Source organism: Pinus tabuliformis, chromosome Q (assembly GCF_031772625.1).
Source record: "Pinus tabuliformis cultivar Carrire ecotype Pingquan chromosome Q, CPIR1, whole genome shotgun sequence".
Lineage (NCBI taxonomy): Eukaryota > Viridiplantae > Streptophyta > Pinopsida > Pinales > Pinaceae > Pinus > Pinus tabuliformis.
Genome location: NC_142296.1, coordinates 1,304,865,448 through 1,304,888,118, shown reverse-complemented (window position 1 = coordinate 1,304,888,118; position 22,671 = coordinate 1,304,865,448). Strand labels below are relative to the sequence as shown.

The window sequence follows — 22,671 nt, the reverse complement described above, 5'->3', positions numbered from 1 at the left end:
TTTCAATCTCCAGAGCTTCCCTGAATTTCCGATGATGGAACTGTGAAACTCTAGCAATGACACTAGCCTCCTCAATACAAACATGATGATTGGTTTTTTCCGCATGCTCAGCTAAAGCCGAAGACTTTGATCTCCTATGCTTAAGGTCAGCTGCGTGTTCACTAATCCTTTGATTGATGGAGTGACCTATCTCACCAATATAGGGGGTCCCGCAAGAACAAGGGATAATATCTACCCCTTTCATATCTTTGGGGTCGATAGGATCCTTTGCTGATCTGAGGGACATACGAATGGTGTTAAGGGGCCTAAAGGTTACAGGGACACTATGCATCTTGAGAATCCTTGCAATCTTATCAGTAGTCCCCTGAACAAACGGAAGATGGACACCTGGAATCCACTCCTTCGGCTCCCTTTTAGCAAGAGAATTCTTGGCAGCTTTTAGGAAAGCCTTCTGTCCCATGTATCTACTATAACCATTCTCGACAAAGACATCAAGGAGATGGGATTTTTCTTTCTCAAAACTCTTATTATCCGAGATCCTTAGGGCCCTAGTAGCAAGGGTATTGAGAACTCCCATCTTCTGAGTAGGGAAATGGTGGGAACTGGCATGAAGATACTGCTCCATATGTGTTTTCTTTCGAAAAACTTGGTGGGAGAGGGAGCCATCACTATTCTTAGAAATCAGAATATCAAGGAAAGGGAGGCACCCATCAACTTCCTGCTCTTTAGTGAACTTTATGGCCGAGGATTGATTGTTGAGATGATCGAAGAAGAGATCTAATTCCTCTTGGCTGTGAGACCAGATAACATTGGTGTCATCCACATACCTTTTCCATAGCTTGGGCAGGAGACGGGATGAGTTAAGAGCCTTGGACTCAAAATCTTCCATAAAAAGATTAGCAACGACAGGGGATAGGGGTGAGCCCATGGCAACCCCACAGGTTTGCTCAAAGAACTCTCCCTCAAAACTGAAAAAGGTGGAAGTGAGGCAGATCTCAACTAACTGAGCAGTGTCAGGATCTGTTAGGCGGTTGATAACCTCCAAGGCCTCATTAATAGGGATGCAAGTGTACAGGGAAACAACATCAAAACTGATAAGAATGTCCCCAGGGTCAAGCTTAATGTCCTCGAGTTTATTAATAAAGGAGGCAGAGTCTTTTACTAAGGACTCCGTTAAAGCTTAGGGGACTACTGATAAGATTGCAAGGATTCTCAAGATGCATAGTGTCCCTGTAACCTTTAGGCCCCTTAACACCATTCGTATGTCCCTCAGATCAGCAAAGGATCCTATCGACCCTAAAGATATGAAAGGGGTATATATTATCCCTTGTTCCTGTGGGACCCCCTATATTGGTGAGACAGGTCGCTCCATCAATCAAAGGATTAGTGAACACGCAACTGACCTTAAGCATAGGAGATCAAAGTCTTCGGCTTTAGCTGAGCATGCGGAAAAAACCAATCATCATGTTTGTATTGAGGAGGCTAGTGTCATTGCTAGGGTTTCACAGTTCCATCATCGGAAATTCAGGGAAGCTCTGGAGATTGAAAAGAGGCCGTGCAATCTCAATAGAGAGGATGGCTGGAAGATCAGTAGATGTTGGGTCCCAGCTCTCTCTTCCTAGTCGCTTTCCTCCTGTCTGCCCCTCCTCCTTCCCTCCCCTCATTTCTTCTCGCTTTATTATTATTATTAATATCTACAAAATTTATTTGTTTATTTTTTTTGTTTCTTTTTAGTATTATTTATTCGATTATTTATTTTTATTTATTTGTTGATTGATTTATTGTATTTTTAGCATTATTTATTTATTTATGTATTGATTTATTATTATTATTTTTTTAAGGTATTATTTTTTTATTTATTTATTTTATTTTTGAGTATTATTTATTTACTTTATTTTTAAGTATTATTTATTTATTTAATTTTTAAGTATTATTTATTTATTAAATTACTTTATTATTTATTGATTTATTTTATTATTTATTTGTTTTTATTTATTTATTTATGTATGTATTATTATTTTATTTTATTTTATTTATTTATTTTTAAACTCTAGAATCAGTGAATCATTCGTTTATTCCAATATTTATATGTGATTTACGCCCAAGCTCTTTTTATAACTCTATAAATAGTTAATTATACTTTTATTTTAATATTTATTTTCTATAGATTTATTAGTTAATTCCCTTTAACCAACTATTAAATTAATAACCAATGAAATTAAATCATTTATATATTTATTAAATTAACAACCATTTAAATTAAATTAGTTAGAGGAATGGTCCATTATTATTTTAGATTATTTATATAAGGTCCCTAGTCCAATTTAGCCCCGTTGGAGGCTCTGCTCAAGCTATTTATCATGCAAAGTTCAATCTGGTTCTTCAACTTGTCCTGACGATGAACCACACTAGTTGGTTCAAAACGCATCGACAAATGATAGATCTTGTGATTTACGCCAAAGAATCTCTCGTAACCTAATATGGATCACAAAAACCTCAATTCAACAATATATTATTTTCTTTTTAAAAGTAGTTTTCCTTTTAAAATTAAAATATTATTATAACATTAACAACTTAATCATTCTCTTTACATCATTTTCTTTTAAAAAGTTTTTTTTAATAACATTCATAACTTAAACATTCTCTCCTTAAAAAAAGTTTTTATAAAATAAATGGTTACAAATTTTTTATTAAATATTTTTATTTTAAATGTAATTTTTTATTAATATATATTTATTTTAAATTTAAATTGAAAAATATGAAATTAATTTTATCATATATAAATTATATATAAAATAATTTAACTAATTTCTTTTCAATAAAAGGTTGGGTTAGCTCATCATCAATTTGAATCGCTAAAAAAAAAATAAAAATAAAAAAAATTGCAAAAGGCGAAAAAAAAGAACTAATAATCTCATAAACTATTTTTAGTCTATGAGAAAAAAACAATTTGGTGAAAATCACATGATAATACATTTGTTGAGGCATTTTGAACCAACGAATGTGGTTCATTGTCAGGACAAGGTGAAGAATCAAATCATGGCTACATATTAAATAGGGAGATGAGATCTTCCAACGGCTAGGTTTGACTGGAAAAACGACTATATTAGATCAAACAGCTAGATTTGACCATTCAAAATGTTTAATTATAATAATATTATTATGCTAAAACAAATATTATTATAATACCTATCTTGTGTTATTTTAAGTAAAAAGTTAACAAGATTTGAGATAACAATACTACATCTAGGGAATATTTACAATAATATTGATTGAAATGTTAACATATAATAATAGATATAGGGAAAATAAAAAGGATTTAATATTTAATTAAATTAATAATAATTAATATTATATTATTATTATAATAATGTTATAGAATTAATCTCATTATTAATGGCTTTTGTAACTAATTAATATAAATTTAATAGTAAAGCTATTTAATGGGAATATGTATTAATAGATCTAGGGATATTAGAAATTGTAAAGATTTATTATTAACTAAAATAATATTAATAATTGTTATATTATTTATATTAGATCATTCAAGATTAGTCATGAAAATGGAATATGTATACTAATATTTAACATATATTATTAGTAATATTCACTAAAGTAATGTTAGTTATTATTATATTCTTGTTATAGTAATAATATTATTCTTAAATGATTGGGGAACATTAAATATCTTATATTAGATAATTTAACCCATTTAGATGGTCATGAAAAGGATTATCTCTTAAATATAAGAAATCAAGGGACATTTCCAAAGAGGATCAAAGAATAATGGCTAAAGAAAGCAGGATAAAGGATAACAAGGGGAAAAATTAGAAATCTAGAACAAACCATTAATAGAGGGAGGGGAGGAGGGGAAGAAACGACTAGGAAGAGAGGGCAGGGATCCAACCTGATCTTCCAATCGTCATCTCTATTGAGATTGCTTGGACTTCTTTCAATCTCAATGGATTTTCGGTGATGGAACTGCGCAACCTTAGCAATAACATTGGCCTCCTCAATACAAACATGATGTTTGGTCTTCTCCGCATGCTCCGCTAGTGCGGAAGACTTGGTTCTCCCATGTTTTAGGTCAGCTGCATGCTCATTAATCCTTTGATTAATAGAGCGTCCAGTCTCACCAATATAGGGGGTCCCACAGGAATAAGGAATAATATAGACACCCTTCATGTCCTTAGGGTCGATAGGATCCTTCACTTATCGGAGGGATTTACGAATGGTGTTAAGGGGTCTAAAGGTCGAGGGAACATTATGCTTCTTAAGAATCCTAACAATCTTATCAGTGGTCCCTTGAACAAAAGGAAGATGGACCCCTGGGACTCGTTCTTTAGGTTCTTTTTTAACTACCGAATTTTTGGAAGCTTTAAGGAAAGCCTTCTAACCAAGGTGTCTACTATAACCGTTCTCAACAAAGACATTAAGGAGATGGGATTTCTCTTTATCGAAGCTCTTTTCATCAAAGATCCTCAGGGCACGAGTAGCGAGGGTGTTGAGAACGCCCAACTTTTGAGCCAGGAAATGATGGGAACTGGCATGAAGATATTGCTCCATATGTGTTTTCTTCTGAAACACTTGGTGGGAGAGGGAACCATCAATATTCCTTGAAATAAGAATATCAAGGAAAGGGAGGCAACCATCAACTTCCTGTTCCATGGTGAACTTAATGGCGGAGGATTGACAGTTGAGATGTTTGAAGAAGAGATCTAACTCCTCTTGGCCATGAGACCAGATGACATTAGTGTCATCTACAAATCTTTTCCAAAGTTTAGGGAGGAGACGGGCCGAGGCCAAAGCCTTGGACTCAAAATCTTCCATAAAAAGATTAGCAACAACAGGGGATAGGGGTGAGCCCATGGCAACACCACAGGTCTGTTCAAAGAACTCGCCCTCAAAACTGAAAAAAGTGGAAGTGAGACAGATCTCAACTAACCGAGTGGTATCGGGATTTGTTAGGTGGTTGATCACCTCCATGGCCTCCTTTATAGGGATGCAAGTGTAAAGGGAGACTACATCAAAACTAACAAGAATGTCCCCAGTGTCAAGCTTTATGTCCTTGAGCTCTTCAACAAAGGATGTAGAGTCTTTGACGAAGGACTCTGTACGACCAACTAAGGGTTTAAGCTTTAAGGCAAGGAATTTAGCCAGAAGGTAGGTAGGACCACCAATGGTGTTGAGAATGGGCCTTAGGGGAGCCCCCTCCTTGTGAATCTTTGGAAGCCCATAGATCCTTGGAGTAATGGGACTGCTCTCAATGAGTTTATGGCAAAGGGAACTTATTGAGCTACTGGATTTGATGGCAAGAGCCACAATCCTAGAAATATTCTTTAGAGGGTTCTTGGGAAGCCTTTATAGCTTCCACTATTATATAGATGATCTAACATCTTCTTGCAGTAATCCTCTTTGTCAAGAATGACAGCAGCCCTCAAGACAAATCATAAAATATCTTCCCATATTAATTTGTACAATGGTTCCCTCATATCAATATAATAATCTAAATTAATTCTATTAATTTAATTTGAGGTTGTTTTTAGTATAAATTTTGATTTTAATCACATTTGTTCTTTACTCTTAACTTCGTTAACTTGAATCAGAATGAAAACAATGTTTTCATCATTTCTTATTAGTGTTATTTGACTTGATCTCTTATATATATATATATATATATATATATATAATTTAAATAATTTATTTATTTTATTAATTTGTAGTATGGTTCCCTCATCTCAATATAATAATCTAGACTAATTCTATTAATTTATATATCAACAAGCTTGAGGAGTGATTAAATTCGCAAGGGGCTGATGGTATCTATTTGTGCAAGTTTGTTATAAGGCTTCTTTTGTATGCAGATGACCTTATTATGATTGCTAAATTGGCTCTTGGTTTGCAAGAGCACTTACCATCCCTTGAGCATTTTTGTGGAAGTGTGGGGATGCAAGTCAATATCAGCAAAACGAAAGTAGTGGTCTTCTCTAAGAAAATAAAACATAACCAGCATAAGTTCTACTTTGAAGGCAACATTCTGGAAGAAGCTGCGGATTACAAATACCCCGGGATTAACTTCAACAAAAATCTAAGCTGGAATGGTTGTAGAAAGAAAAGAACTTTGGGGGGTTGGAAAGCATTTTATGCTTTTCAAAATAGGCGTAGAGAGGCAGAGTTATGGGACTGGAAGACCACTCAAACTCTTTTTGGGCTTCTAGTGATTCCGGTGATTCTCTATGGTTGTGAACTGTGGGCTAGCAGTACCTCCGACATGCAGTGGAGACAAATTGAGAAAATTCAGAAGCATTTGATTACAAACAAATTTAAGATTAAAAGTGTAGTTCCTTATGATATCTTGTTAAGTGAAACATGGATTGCTGCTATTGAAGCAATTGTTATGGTGTGAGTCATAATGTATTTAAAAAAAATGAGCAAATGGAAGAGGGTAGATGGCCTAAGGTTGTCTTTAATGATAGATTGTGCAAGAGCAAAAAAACTTGGATGCAACAAAATAACAAATGGTTTAGTAAATGGGGTATTTGCTTGAATGCGTGTCCCATAAACAACAAAGAGATAAAAGCTTTTGTTATGGAAAAGTTCCACAAACGTACTTGGGATAAGGAGCTAGGAAGAAAGAAAAATTACTATATTGAAGTGTTTAATCCCACTCATAATCATCAACCAAAAGCATACATAGAGGCCAATATCTCTTGGAAAGCCAAAATTCTTATTGCTCAGTTAAGGACTAATTCTCATTAACTTCGTTGTGAAACAGGGTGCTGGAAAAGGCCAAAGGAGGTGCGGGAGGAAAGGGTATGCATGTTTTGTTCTTCCGGAAAAGTGGAAACACAAAAACATTTCATTTTAGAATGTGAGGCTTTCAAAGACAACATGGAAAGTTATGCAGATATGCTGGCAGCGAGCTCTTGGGATAATCTATTTCGAGGGGTTTGTTGAGAAGCTGGGAGCATTCACAGAAAAAGGGCCAAATACATCAAGCAGATGAAGAAGCAATCTGTCCCATAGGTTATCTTTAGCCTCGTAGACATTAAAATAATTTCTTCTTCTTCACATTCGTTCTTTACTCTTAACTTCATTAACTTGAATTAGAAAAAAATCAATGTTTTCATTGTTTCTTATTAGAAAAAAATCAATGTTTTCATTGTTTCTTATTAGTGTTATTTGACTTGATATCTTTTATATATATAAAAAATTTATTTATTTTGAAATTTATATTTTGTTAAATAAATAAATATATTTACCAATTACAACCCAACACAGCTCTATAAAATTTAAATAATTTATTTATTTTGAAATTTATATTTTGTTAAATAAATAAATATATTTACCCATTACAACCCAAGACAGCTCTATATTCTTAATCCGAAACCTTCTTAGTAGAAAATCCAGCAGAACCGATTCTGTCAAAAAGGAAGGGCTGGACAAGCAAATTATCATTCGTTGACTTTGGAGAAAACACTGACTAGAAAACACTCTTCAGAACTTACCCATCAAATTCGAACACGGCATTATGCGGAAAGATAATAATCATGGATTTTGCATTCGAATTTATTGTGTGGAGAATCTTGCAAACAGCAAATTTGGCGTTGAGGAGGTAGCCGATAGCGATTTTTGGAGGCAAAACTAATAAAGGTGGCTGAGATAAAGGATGACATGTATAGGAGATTATTCGAGGGTCCCAGCTATAGGCTGTGTCAAAGCTAAAAGGAATGTAGGTAGGTGGAGTTCTAGATGAGGGAGCAATTTTTTGAGGGCTTCAAGACAAGCAATCTTTATTCTTTGAACACCTAGTCTCATAATCACGAAGAAGAGCATTTATTCTAAAGGCATTCCTATTACGTCTGGACTTAATCTGATTAAGACATGGTTCGAGCCTTTGAGAGATGAAAAATAACCTGTTTACCCGAAAGGCTGTAAAGATTTAAATTTGAGGTCAAGAGATAGACTTCCGTCGGTATCTTCCATATTCAGAAGTCTGCAGCTGTCAACTGTGTCGGAGAAGTCAGTTGCTGAAGGCCCAAGCTTAATACAAACTTCTCTTCCAAGGACTGGCTGTGTAACAAGTCCTACAAGACCAGGTATGCAAAACTGCGTCTATAAAAAATGCTTTATTTAACAGAAGTTTGAAATTCCGATATTTTCGGACTCTCCGTAGTGGTCCATAGTCACTCCCGGCTAATGGATTAGGGGCCAGTTCTCAATTATTATTTTATAATTTTTCATGCCTCAGTACACGTCTGTACGAACAAAGAGGATTAAACGAGGCTTCGACATACCTATATCTTCAATTAAGTTACATTAAATTTTTGAAGTCGCCTGTAATATCTTTGAAGCACATCGTCTGCTACATCAATGAAAATAAAATAGCTAATAAAATTAAAGCGGATGAAATGAGGATTGTCAAATACCTATCATTCCATTCCATTCCATATATCCGCAGCGAAATTGTTTAAATTTTTGCAAGTGCCCGTAAAATCGTTAAAGCAGGTCATCAGCGACATAAACAAAAGGGAAATAGAGAATAATGTTAAAGCGGATTAGATGGACTTGGCACATATCTTCAGCTAAATCACATATAAATTTTAAAATCAATCGTGCAAAATCTCGAGGGAGGTTGTTTTCTAGTAAAACTTATTTTATTTTCAATTTATTTGATCATAAAAGCAACTTGTTAAATAAAAAAATAATCATATGTTTCTTCATTATTAAGGTTCTTTATACTAAAGTTGAGTTCTGGGAACACCGATCATGATCACGATCAGAAATACAGCTTTTCCTAAATTTAACTTTTATTTATCTTAACTACTAGTACTCTTGCATACATGAAAACATCTTGTGCGATGAAATTTCGCATAACTTAAAACAGCAGTAGGAAATATACTCAAGTTTGGCCAAATTCTGAGTTCCTTACGGAGAATATTTTAATTTTAAAATGGCCTATAAAATTTTTAAGGTAAGTTGTTAGGCACAATAAGGGAGGGAAAATAGTAAATACAAACAAGCTTAATCAATTTAATATGATTTGGTTAACTCCCTTAGTTGCATGTTATTCAAGGGAACTTTTAGCAGGAACCTTAACTTAATTGCAAGAAACTAAATTATTTTATTTAACTAGAAGTAATAGTATGGGCAAAGGAGCATGGCAGCATTTCATTCCCGGCATGCATCAGAATTGGAGTCCTACCTTTTGAAAGGTATAAGATGACTTTATTCATCTGTTGAGTTAAATTTTAATATTAGTTAACTTTTTTTTATTTATAAACCTATTATTAACCTTATAAATATTATATTTTGTGCTGGATGTGCAATGTTACCTCCCAAACCTGCACTCAAAGTGATAAAGCCCTGAGACACAATTGCAGCCTGAGGGGAACTCGGGGGGTTTGTCCAATGTCACCACAACACCACCTTCTTTCTCTCCAGGCTGGCTCTCCTCCAGCAAAAAGGGGGAATCCCTAAGTAAAGTGTAAAATAAACTTTTGATTAAATGGGACGGTGGACCAAGACAAGTGCCATTCTATTTGGCCAAAATGAAGTCAAAGTCTAGATTGAAGAGGGTCCAAAATGTAAATGAAATGAGGCGTGACCATGTTGTTACAAATATGCTATAATCAACCATGTGGACTGCTTTAAAGTGCAGAAATTAAGATGAGGGGCCTGCCAAAGGTGTGTCTCTTCAACCAGCAAAAAAAGGGTAGTAAACTTGTATTTAATCATGAACAACAAAAGATAGCAGCAGTCCCTCAAACATAGAAATGGCAGCAGAAAAAACATATGAATTGATCAATAACAAAACATCAAGAAGAAGGAAGATTTCACCTCAACCTTTTCCCTTTTTCTGGAGCATAACTACCCTTAAATATAGTCCCTTACAACAGATTTTACAGACACAGTTCCAGCGATCAAATTCAGCCCTATGAGATGAGAAACGGTGAACCTTACATTGAATAAGCCCCTTAACTTCTTCCGCCTGACAGATTTTTGACTAGGCTTGAAGGGGATGTCCTTCCAAATCCAACCATGCTCAACAAATGAGAGGGCTTCTCTTTATATAGAATTTTAGCTCAACCTCTCTTACAATAAAATAAGAATAAGTGGATCCTAGATCCACATTCTCTCCTAGAAAAATGTTAAATTATACATCATAAATGCTCTTCAAGGCAGGTCACTCTTTAAAAACAATGCATTATGCATGAACACGGGTTTGAATGAGTCCTTATGTCACTTGTTAGTCTCCTAGGCAAAACACTTCCTTATATAATGACAAATGCTTCTTTGACCATGTGTGAGGGTTTCCTAGTGCCATTTGTCTTCTTTTCTTTCAAATGCTCCTTAAGATAACATCCTTATGAGCGCTCCCCATAAAATAATAGTAAGGACCATGTCAAGGTGTTAGCTTTCAGGTTACTTGAAAAGTGTCTACACCATGTTTGGCAATGCTTCATGAGATTTGCAGTACATGATGTATGATCAGACATGTGAGATGGTTCGTGATGGATTTGCACATTAGATATGACTTACTCAATGGTTGCTTGACCTCAATGTTAAAATTTGGGTACTAGAGGACAAGTGGTTCCCTATGGCTTTGATCTTTGGCCTAGGGAAAAGTGTCCAAATTTATTTTTTACTTTTCTCCTAAAGTGACTTTATAAGTGGTAAAGTCAATTTAATTTAAAAGTGACTTTATAAGTGGTAAAGTTACATTCTAATTTAAAAGTGACTTTATAAGTGGTAAAGTTACATTCTAATTTAAAGGTGACTTTATTAAAGTCAATGAAGAATTAGAAAGTGAAAAAGTGACTATGGAAATAAAATGCTAAGTGGGTCTTTATTTAAATGGGTGAGTTAAAAAATAGAAAGTGAGAATTAAATGCACATTTATTCTCATCCCTAGATCTAAGTGAATTTCAGCCATTAGATCTTAGGGTAACCCAAAAGGTCATTTAGAGAATAAAAGGAGAAGAGAAGAGGAAAATATTAATTCATTATTTCATGAGCATTTGAGAGAAAGAGAAGAGAGAGCAAGGAGAAAATTTCTGAGCAGTGAGGAAGTGAAGGAGAGCAACAAGAAGACATTTCAGCAAATCTGAGTAGCAACATTTATTGGCATGCATCCCAAGGCAAAATCGTACAGTAGGAGAAAGACACAGATATTGAGGAAGAGGGACAACAGCAAGGGCACGATTTTCAAGGCAGCCGTACTGCTGAAATCCGTACAGTCCATACAATAAGTTTTGGGCATGTTTTTCGAGGTAGGCTGTACAACATTTAATGTTGTTTTTATTGTTGGAAAATTTATGTTTTGGCTGTTTGCTGATTGGCACCATTTTCAAGGCGGAGTGCAAGCACGAAAATCGAGATAAGTTGTAATTTGTGGTTGCTGAAATTTTTACTATGTATTTCAGTTTCTCTGTAAAAACATTTTCAAAAATAAAGAAGAGCTCTCAAATTGGTTTTCCCCAAGAGTTGTAGGGGGTTTTTCAAGGGTCACATTGACCAAAAATCAGTGTTATTTTCTGTGTGGCTGTCATAATTTTGCTGTGTTTTATTTATGCAATTTCAACAGTTGTGAAATCTCTAAATTTGTTTTTTCAGAAAAATATTGTTATTTCCAGATTTTAGAATTTTTATCATGTTGGGATTTAAAATTAAATGCATGGAGTGATAAGGAAAACTGATAACCGGGGTGGGGGTTGAAATTTCTTCATGGTATTAGAGCTTGGTTGGCTGAAAAGTGCAGTTTGGGACAATAAAGAGAAAATTATAGCAAACTAATTTTTACACAGAAAACAGAAACCTTTACCACATATTTGAAAATTTTAGTTTGGTAGGACAGTGAAACATGTCTTTAGGTTTGAGAGTTGAAGACAGGTTGGATGGGCAGAACAACTACAATGCATGAAAGGAGAGAATCCAGAGCATCTTTGAGGAATTAGAAGTCTGGGGCATTATGGTAAATAACACACAGAACCCAATAGTAGTACCTGTTGACCCTGTACAGTTGGCAGAGTTTAACAAAAAAATGCTAAGGCAAAAATATTGATTCTAGAAGGAATCAAAGATCATGTCATTTCTCATGTGAGAGGAAAGACTTATGCACATGAGATGTGGACAACCTTGACCAGTGTTTACTAGAGCTCAAATGAAAACAGAAAAATGGTCCTAAAGGAGAAACTGAAGGCCATTAAAATGGCTAAGACTGACAGTGCTACAACATACCTCACAAAAATCACTTCAGTGAGAGATGAGTTGGCAGCCGTAGGTGAGATCATTGCACCCACTGAGTTGGTGAGGATTGCTTTGAATGGTCTTCCCAAGACTTGGGAGAATTTTGTGGATGGCATTGTTGCACAGGAAAACCTTTCCAATTGGGAGAGGTTGTGGGATGATTGCATTCAGAATGAGATCAGAAAGAACCATCTTGGGGCAGCCAAACAGGTGGAGGAGGATGACAATGTGGCATTGTTAGCAAGAGGCAAGAAGGGCAGAGCAAAGAAGAAAGCTTCCAACAGTGGAGACAAAGGCAAAGGTAAAGGCAAGCAGCAGAACAAGGAGAAGGACTATTCCAAAGTCAAATGTTGGAATTGTCAAAAGTTGGGACACTATGTTGTTGTGTGTTCGGAGAAGAAGAACAAGAAAGGGAAAGACAAACCCATGGCATCTTTTGCAGAGATAGAGAGCTTTGATCGGGATTTTGGGTTCATAGCTTGTGAGGCCACTAGTGCAGGATCACCTGCCATACAGGTTCAGAGGGAGTGTGCATTCCCCGCTACTAACAAAGCATCTTCTAGCATTTGGTATGTTGACAGTGGCGCTTCCCGCCACATGACAAGAGTCGGAGAGTACTTCTCAGAGCTTTCAGAGGGATACTGATATGGAGATAGTACTTGGTGATGACAACATTGTTAGAGCAGTCGGTGTGGGGACATTGACATTTGATAGGGGACCCAAACCTCCCTTGAAAGTGTCATATGTTCTATATGTGCCTGGAATGAAGAAGAACCTGATATCCGTCTCAACACTTGAGGACAAAGGGTATGATGTGTTGTTCAGGAGAGGGCAGGTGCTTATATATCCTAGGGGAACTCTAGCTTCTTCAGCTAGAGAGATTGGTGTGTGACATGCCAAGGTGTACAAGTTATCATTCCAGCCCCTGATGGCATTGAGTAGCAGCACCCAAGATAGGATCAACAACAGATCTAGCAGTTCAAAGTTGTGTGAGATTTGGCATCGCAGGATGGGGCACATGTATCATGGGGCCTTGAGTACATTGCGGGAGATCACCACTGGTGTGCCAGATTTCAGTTCTGATCACCTTGATGTATGCAGAGGATGTGCTATGGGGAAGCTTTCCAGATCCCCTTTTCCCAGCAATGACAGCAGAGCGACTGGGATCCTTGAATTGATTCATACCGATGTGAGTGGTCGGATGTCTCATGTATCCTTGACTGGCTATGAGTACTATGTTTTATTCATTGATGACCACTCTAGGAAGACTTGGATTTATTTCTTGAAGACCAAGAGTGAGGTCTTCAAACGGTTTCAAGAGTTCAAAGCTCTTGTGGAGACCCAGATAGGTAGGAAGATCAAGGTCTTCAGGTCAGACAATGGAGGGGAGTATACCCTTGGTGAATTTGTTGATTTTTGTGTTGAGGCAGACATTAGGAAGGAGTTCACAGTTCCTTACAACTCCCAATAGAATGGGGTTGTAGAGAGGAAGAACAGATCCATTGCAGGGGTTGCCAAAGCCATGTTTCATGATCAGGGGTTACCTTTATTTTTGTGGGTAGAGGCCTGCAACACTGTTGTGTACTTGTAGAATAGGAGTCCACATTGTGCCTTGGGGAATGTGACTCCGGAGGAGGCTTTTTCTGGGAAGAAGCCTGATGTTGGGCACTTTCGTATCTTTGGGTGCCTTACATATTCCTATGTCCCCAAGGAGAACAGGACCAAGCTAGAGCCCACTGCAGACAAGGGCATCTTTGTGGGTTATAGCGAGACCTCGAAAGCTTATCGGATTTATATTCCTGCGCAGAGGAAAGTGGTTGTCAAGCAGGATGTGAAGTTCGAGGAGGAGAGAGCTTTCAGGAGGTCACGAGAGTTAGAGTATCTAGAGTCACCAGACCCTCAGGAGCAGCTGAGTCAGTCACAAGGATCCAGTGGTCAGGGATCAGGAGGTACATCGATTACAGTGTTAGGTCCATCAGGGAGCAGTGGTTCTCAGAGTTAGGTGGGTGGTTCTTTGGGCAGCATGCAGGGTAGTCTGCAGAGCAGTTGATAGGGTAGTCCACTAATGGACAGTTCGCATGGTACTTCCGCATCTACAGGCACAGATTCAGGCATGAGGTCAGTTGGCTAGCCTTCAGGAGTTCACGCTTCTGATGATGATGAGGATTCTTTCCCTCCGGTGGGAGAAGTATGCTCAGGGAAGAGGAAGCCCAAGTGGCTTCAAGATACCTTGCGTGAGGCCACATCAGTTGCTGGGCCAAAGAGACAGGTTAGAGAGAGTAAACCACTTGAGTGGTTCTGTAATTACATGGCATTGGTAACAAGCATTATTGACTCTGAGCCTTCTAGTTATGAGGAGGCAGCCAACCAATAGGTCTGGAGAGAGGCTGTGATGGAGGAGTATTCTTCTAGTATGAAGAACGATGTTTGAGAGGTAGTGCCGAGGCCTGAAGGTAAATTAGTTGTTACTTCCAGATGGCTTTACAAGATAAAGCATGCTGCAGATGGCAGCATTGAGAAGTTCAAGGCTCGATTTGTGGCGAGAGGGTTCTCACAAGTAGAGGGAGTTGACTATGAGGAGACCTTCACTCTTGTAGCTCGGTATACATCTATTCGCTCCATTATATCGATTGCAGCAGAGATGGGTTGGAAGATCCACCAGATGGATGTGAAGACCACATTTCTCAATGGCTTCATTTAGGAGGAGGTTTATATTGAGCAACCGCAAGGCTTTGAGGTGCATGGGAAGGAGTCCCATGTATGTAGATTGAAAAAGGCACTTTATGGTCTGAAGCAAGCTCCCAGAGCTTGGTACTCGAGGACCGATACATACTTGTAGTAGTTCTTTCACAAAGAGTGAGGCTGATGCGAACCTATACTTCATTGTGGTGGGTGAGGAGCCTCTCATTCTGGTGTTGTATGTTGATGACTTGATCATCACTGGTGCAAAGAGACTCATTGAGGGCTGTAAGAGAGATTTTGCCTCAGAGTTTGAGATGAAGGATATCGGCTTGATGCATTATTTTCTGGGATTGGAGGTGTGGCAGATGGAGGAGCATTTCTTCCTGGGACAAGGGAAGTAAATTGTGGATATTCTTAGCAGATTTCACATGGAAGATTGCAAATCCATGTCTACACCTATGATCACTAACTAGAAGAAGCTTCACGCTTCTGCTTCCGAGTTGGTGGATCCTACTCTATACAGACCACTGATTGGTTGTTTGATGTATTTGGTCAACACTCGACCAGATATATGTTTTGCAGTTAACACTATGAGCCAGTTAACACTATACGATATATGTTTTGCAGGGCACAAGTTTCGAGGCAGATTTGGGCATGAATTTTGTGGCACCTGTACAATGGAAATTTGTACGGTCTGTATATCAAGTTCTGGGCATGTTTTTTGAGGCAGGCCGTACAACATTTAATGTTGTTTTTATTGTTGGAAAATTTCTTTCTTGGCTGTTTGCTGAGTGGCACAATTTTCGAGGTGGAGTGTAAGCACAAAAATTGAGATAAATTGTAATTTGTGGTTGCTGGAATTTTTACTGTGTATTTTAGTTTCTCTGTAAAAGCATTTTCAGAAATAAAGAAGAGCTCTCAAACTGGTTTTCTCCAAGAGTTGTAGGGGGTTTTTCCAGGGTCACATTGACAAAAAATCACTGTGTTATTTTCTATGTGTGGCTGTCATAATTTTGCTGTGTTTTATTTCTGCGATTTTGGTAGTTGTGAAATCTCTAAATTTGTGTTTTCAAAAAAAATATTCTCATTTCCAGATTTTAGAATTTTTATCATGCTTGGATTTAAAACTAAATGCATGAGTGATAGGGAAAACTGATAACAGGAGTGGGGGTTGAAATTTCTTTGCTCAATTGGGTGATTGCTTAGATTATTCCATAGGGCATTGGAATTCTCCTCACAGCTTGGATGACTTCTTCATGATGGCCATATGGAGATGGTTGCTTGCTCAGAGAATAACTTACTTAGGAGGAGGAGGAGCATTGTGCATCTTGTAGGAGGGCATCATGCCCTAAATAATAAGGGGTAGCTTAGTTATCTGTATGGAGGCTTGGAGTTGGCTTGGGGATGCCTAGGTTTCAACAATTTTCATGTAGCGGGAGTGTATCTAGTGGAGTATGTGGCTTATGAGTGATCGAGTATGTTTGCACTTGTGGCAAAGGTCTATGGACACATCTTGTCTAGTTATGTCACCTTGGAGCTTTTGTTGTGTACAACATCACCTTGGTGCTTGAGATGTGTACTCGTGGAATGTAGTGCTCCACATTTGTGAGCCTATATGTGACTATTGAAAGGGCATTGACCCATCTATGTATTGTTGGCCTCTCTCACCTCTCATGCATATAGAGAAAGGAGAGGGTCCTCCACTTATCATTCTTGTTCATTCTTCTTTAGAAATGTGACCAAGAGGGGCACACTTGTCTTCCTCTCTCTCTTGGATCTTCTCTTGTACTTGACCTCTCTCTTGGGAGTTACTAGGGTTTCTTGATCTTCATGGAGCATCTTGAAGTCTAGGTTTAGGGTTTCACCTCTTGGAGATTTGAGAATTAGGGTTTTGAGTATAGCTTTAAAAATTGGTCGGTTTGAACTGGTAACCGGTCAAATCGGCCAATCAACAACCTTTAGCAAATAACCTTGTAGAAAGATCTAGTCAAGGGACTGGTTGGTACTAGTTAGGTACCAAACCTGGCAGGTTTGGTACCTAACCAGTACCAATTGGTTAAGGCCAACCGATTTTTCTCCAAATCAGGTCAGTCTGATCTCACATGTATGGGACTCTGGGACCTATAATGGCAAATTTTTAGGTGGTTTTCGAGGAAACTAGGGGTTGTTGTCCTCCAAAAACAACCCCCTTTGGCCATAAAACTAACTCTATTCCTCCTAAACCCCAAATAAAAAAACCTCCTAAACCCTAAATCAAAAAACCTAACTTAGCACCAACAATGCTGACAATAAATGGTAAATTGTATTGTTAAACTCTTTAAGTAAATTGACGTTCCTTTATCTCTCCCTTTTATTCCTTTTACTTAAATTTTTAACATTACCATTAATTGTTTCAGGATGTTTGAGAGTGGTTCCAACCTTATCGAACTTCATATGGAGAAAGTAGAATTTCATATCCCACTCAAAATTCAATAGACTTAAACAATTTTTAGGATTGGTAGGATTGTAACATTTTCATTGAATTCTATCATGTATGAGGGTATGAGATTGACATTTAATCAAGAGCATGAAGCCCTTTATGTCCTTGATGTTGGTGGTATTGATTGTTGAACTCCTTTGCCATGGCCTTAACAAAAATGTACCCTTCACTCAAACCAAAATAATTGGTTAGGAATGTTAAGCTTTTTCTACCATATTATAAGGTTGAGGAGATGAACCCTTCACTCAAACCAAAATCATTGGTTATGCATGTTAAGCTTTTCCAATTTCTACCATATTATAAGGTTGAGGAATCCGAGTCTAAAGACTTTGAGCCAAATGATGTTTATGTAGTTCTTGTTGATGATCCCATTTCTAGTAGTGGTGAATTAGTGATGAGTTTGATGAGTGATCATGTTGATTAGTGATTTGTTGTAGGCTGATGGCCCAATAGCTTGTCACATTGTCTTTGGCATCTAGAGGCCATTTAGAGCCTTATTAATTATGTATTTTGTTGCTGATAGGTATTGCACTCAGTGCCATTTTGATATATTCACTCTTACATGTTTTTTTTCCCAAGGAAAAAATCGTAATTTTATTCATAATGAGCAAAATTACATGTTGTAGATGCTAATAAGCATATGCATAATAATCATGTCCTGATTTCTCAGGATCTATAGATAATCCAGAAGACTAATCTATTCTTTTCTACCTTTCTTTTTTTCCACTTTTCGCCAACCACCAGTGTTGGGTGTGGATGTAACAATAGACATTTGTGTCTCTTTGGTAATTGATGGGAGTTCTTTGTCAGAATCAGAGCCTTCTGATCCATGTGTTCTTTTGTTGCCACTAACTTCTTTCCTAGGGGTGTGTTGTTCACTTTGCTGCTGTGGGATGGATGACCTTGGAATTAAAGTGGTGCAGTTCTTGATCTCGTCCTTCTGTGAATTGTTCTGGGTGGTTTGTTCATTGATTTCTGTGGAGTTTCCAGGGAGTTCTGCTTCTTGAGATTTGTTGTTGGAGGTGTTTTCTGTAGGTTCTTCCTCTTCTGGATCAGCTGCCTGTGTATTAGAAAACTGCCATCCTTTTGGCTTTTGTGGTTGTCTTTTTTTCCTGTCTTTTTTGTTTTGTGGACAGGCACTTTGTAGATGACCAGTTTGTAGACATATGCGGCATCTGAAGGCTGTATTCTCATAGTCCAGGGCCTGGGACCATTGCTGATTGTTATGATATAATAGCATGTGATCTGGTAATCCTTGACTAAGGTCTACCTCCACACAGATTCTGGCAAAGGTGAAGATATCCTTAGTGAGTCGATCTCCATCTACTTTTAAGAATTTACCAAGAGCATTTCCAATGCCTGCTAATACTTTGTGGTGCCAAAAATGTAGAGGTAAGTTATATAGTCGTACCCACACTGGCATTTTGGAAACCACCATGGTATTTGCGTCAAAATTTGGAAACCATGGTGTTATGAAGAGACCTGCATTACCCCAAAACCATGGTCCTTCATGCAGTGCATATTCCTTGTCTTTAGCTGTGTCGAACTTAACAATGAAGAAGCCTTTTGAGCATAAGTGTATGTCACAGTTTTCTGTCCATATGGAGAAAATCCATTGTCTTAGGGCTTCCGGTTTGGGCCAAAATCCATTAAATCTGCAGATCACAACTTTAGAGATAAAATCATTATGGAGCTCATTTACCTCAGGCAGAGTAATTGTTAAGGCTGGGATCTGAGTCATCTGCTCCACAATGTAGGGACTAGGAGTGGTGGTTTGCTGTTCTGTTTGTTTTCGTGGCTCTGTCTTTCCTTTGACTACATCTTTGAAGGTGGCTGGTCCTTTAGAGCTTGTCCCAGGACATCCTCCTAGAAGTCTTGTAGTGAGGAAGATGGTTGAGTCGCAACCGATGTTATAATTCTATAGCTTGAGTTCCTCATGCAGTGATTTCCCTGCATAGATCTAGAGTTGCAGGCCAGCTGGTATACCCATCTTTTCTTGAATCCTGAGTTTAAGAGTTTTTATCTCCTCCTAGCAACCGATCTTTATACAGACAATTTTCCCTTCGAGGGTTTTGATAAAGAGATTGCTCTGTGTTCGTTCATGTGGTTCTATCGAGGGGTCTTCAATATTCGACCGAAGATTGTTGACTGTAGGGCAACGTTCTCGACCAGCCCTTGGTGCTTGCTTGTGATCTGAGTCCTTGTGTACTTTGTCTCACGACGCCCACAAGCTAAAGCTATGTACAGTCCCATGCTCCTGCTGCAACGAATGATTCTCTGCCCCAAAACATTGTGTACATATTATTTCTCCAATATTGCGATCCCAGTGCAGAGTGAAATGTGCAATCCGATTTGCAGAGATCCTGCATTGATCTGGAGGTGCCGCCATTAGGAGATTTGAATATGATTTGGGCTTTCCATTTGCAGGAAAAGATCTTGAATCTGGAGTATATGATGCATATCTGTTGGTAATCGCTACGTCTGTTATTCTTTTTGTAGTGAGAAGAGTAGATCCGTAAATCTGCTCTGCCCACACCTTCAATGCATCCCCAAAACTTCCTTCGACTGGGTGTTTGAGGCATAACATGCCATGTTCAAGTCGATTGCCTTGATCTAGTTTCCATTTGCAAATATCAGGCAATGCTTAGTCCATATCATATTTATAGCAGAGGTGCGTGAAGCGAAAGGGAGATTGGGTTGTAGAAATAGCGAAATGCCGAGAATACCCGACATCTACCACCGCTACCCAGTTCTTCAAAAGAGATCCTGTTCCCTGTGTGAAATCATCGAGAAGGAGGGTCATGTCATATAGTGATAGGGCTTCTAGATCTGGCCAGAATAGGGGCCGATCTACAATACGGGGGTCTGGATCGGAAAACCAGAGTCCCGATCTATGCACAATGCCTCAGATCAGGGGAGATGACTGATCCGGGCACAGTGGCGGCTGCTCGAACAAATGGGAGTCATGATCTGCACCATAGTAGTTCGGATCGGAAAACTGACAGATAAAATACTTGTATGCATCTTCATACATTTGGTGGAGTTACCGATTATTAGTCCTACGATCTCCATTGACGATCTAGACGACACCATCACAGAGCACGATCTCAGAAGTCCTCGCCATTCTCTCCGAAATTTCCAGTTTAGGTCACAACTTATTCAATAACAATTGCAAATCAACAAAGCCATAGAATCTTCCATTCTAATTCAACATGAATTCTCACTCTTACATGTTATATAGATGAGCAAACTTCACATATTTTGTATCCAATGGCTTGGAATCTTAAAAATATTTTTTTCATTGAAAGTTAATTATTTTGTATATTTTTTTTCAAATTTGAATCTAGTTCGATTTGTTTGAATCTTGATTAGATAGGAGGGCGAGTTCAAAACCTGGTTCTAGTTTTTAGATGAAGTACTAGGTTATAGTTGGAGAAGAGAAGAAGAAGATATGTCTTGCCATGGAGGACTTGCTTGAGTGATCTTGCTTGTTGGATCTCCTTGGTTGAGCTAGGGTTTTCTTGGTTTTCCCTAGCTAGGGTTTTGGAGAGCTAGTGGATTGTACTAGCCTTGTGATAAGGCTATGGTATGTACATGAACTTCATCTTATGCATATTAATGAAGTTTTCAACTATCCAATACTTGTGTAGATTGCAGATTTGATTTTTGGCCATCTATATTCTTCATGGTTTGTAATTTCCAGCTATATATGTCTTACTGATTTGACATAAGTTAAGATTATGTCAAGTGATTTAACATTGTAATTGAAGAAGATAACGGCTGTTTTGCTACTGCATTACAGCTGCAAATAGGTGTTTTCAGATTTGGTTTATGCATGATAGGATTGCCTCGGGGAGTTGAAACTTATTGAAACACTTTGGTATCTTTTCTCTTAGATTGTGTTGATAATTGGGGTTGTTAAGGATTGAAATATTGTCTGCCACCACTGCTGCTTTGTTATAATTTCTAATAACCCTAAGGATGAAAATTCACAAGGATAAGATTTGGGAAACCTCTAGGATAGAGGCGAAATTTCTGTTTTGCATCAAAACTTTAGATAACAGAAATTCCAGCTTTTGCACCCATAAGGACTAGGGTGTATTTATCCTTGGGATGTTGAACCATGTGCCACCTCCCCTAGTTGGGTGCTCTCCAAGAAAGACCTTTGACCAAACAAAATTCCATACTCCTTAGAAGGGGGTGCACCCTTGAGTTGTGTGCAAGAATGGAAGCACCCTTGATAATTGTTTAAAAATTGGTTAAGGGTTCATTAATACTCTCGTGGAAAGAAGAATGCTTCTCTTTATTGTAACCAGCTTCTTGGCATGTGTGCAAAAACGGGCTTAACTTGTTTATTAATTGACTTCTCTTCCAAGATAATAATGTTGCGTTCATATAATGGCAAAAGGTGTGCTTAAATTATTACTCCCTTTAAAGCTGGAATGCCCTCCTAGAATATGCTCAATAAATGCACCAAGAACACCCTCTTGGGATGATGGGAATTCTACCTAGAATATGAGCTTGCTCTTACCAAAATCCCTTATTAAAGGGTGTTGACCTTGTACAAAGATGCCTTGGATTCCTCCTTGGGTGGAGCACTCTTCAAGATATTCTTATGATCCCTCAACATGTCTGCCAAGTAGTTAACAATAACCGTTATATAGAGCACTTTAGGGCGATGTACCAATTTTCACCTTGAGAAATGTGTTGGATGCCCCTTTGTGTAGAGTGTTTGTTACCCACCAAAAATGGGTAAAACCATAGGAGATTTTTTCTCCCATCATCTCTTCCAGCTAGCCAGCCAACAACCCTTGCAGTCACCACTAGTCGAAGACAATGTGCCATTCATATCTCTGCCACCTGCATTAGTCATATGTCTTCTCACCCATCTCACAAGAGCACATGAACGAAGGTGGGCTTCTGATCAAAAGGTACTTTATTCATTTTGCAATTGGGTGCTTATGCTTGTTTGTACTTTGGGCATTTGACATGGATTATGGGGTGACCTAGAAGAAGGAGGGGTTTTGACCATGATCTTGTTCCCTCACCTTAAATGGGGTGTTAATATTTGATCCTAGTCTAGTGGGACCTACTGTAATGGCCCAATGGGTATAGGGGGGACACTACTTGGGAAGCCCTAATTGAGATAGTGTGTTCCATCCATCTCGATTCCATACTTATCACTTTCCATTCACATTACAAGCCTTATATTCCACCTCCATTCTTCAGGTTCAACTGACCATTGGTTTTGTGGGATTTGA

General features: G+C 38.0%; 1 protein-coding gene across 1 annotated transcript in view; it reads left to right on the top strand.

Annotated features, from left to right (window-relative positions):
* Window positions 1-7,927: 7,927 nt before the first annotated feature.
* The window catches only part of LOC149224623 (putative serine/threonine protein kinase IRE4), a gene marked incomplete at its 5' end in the record, with an annotated part of 486,106 nt that continues 471,362 nt past the window's right edge, over window positions 7,928-22,671 (top strand). Inside the window, one exon of the mRNA XM_089388232.1 lies at window positions 7,928-8,099. Within this exon, the coding sequence (XP_089244358.1) occupies window positions 7,928-8,099 (172 nt within the window). The remainder of the gene's footprint in view (window positions 8,100-22,671) is intronic.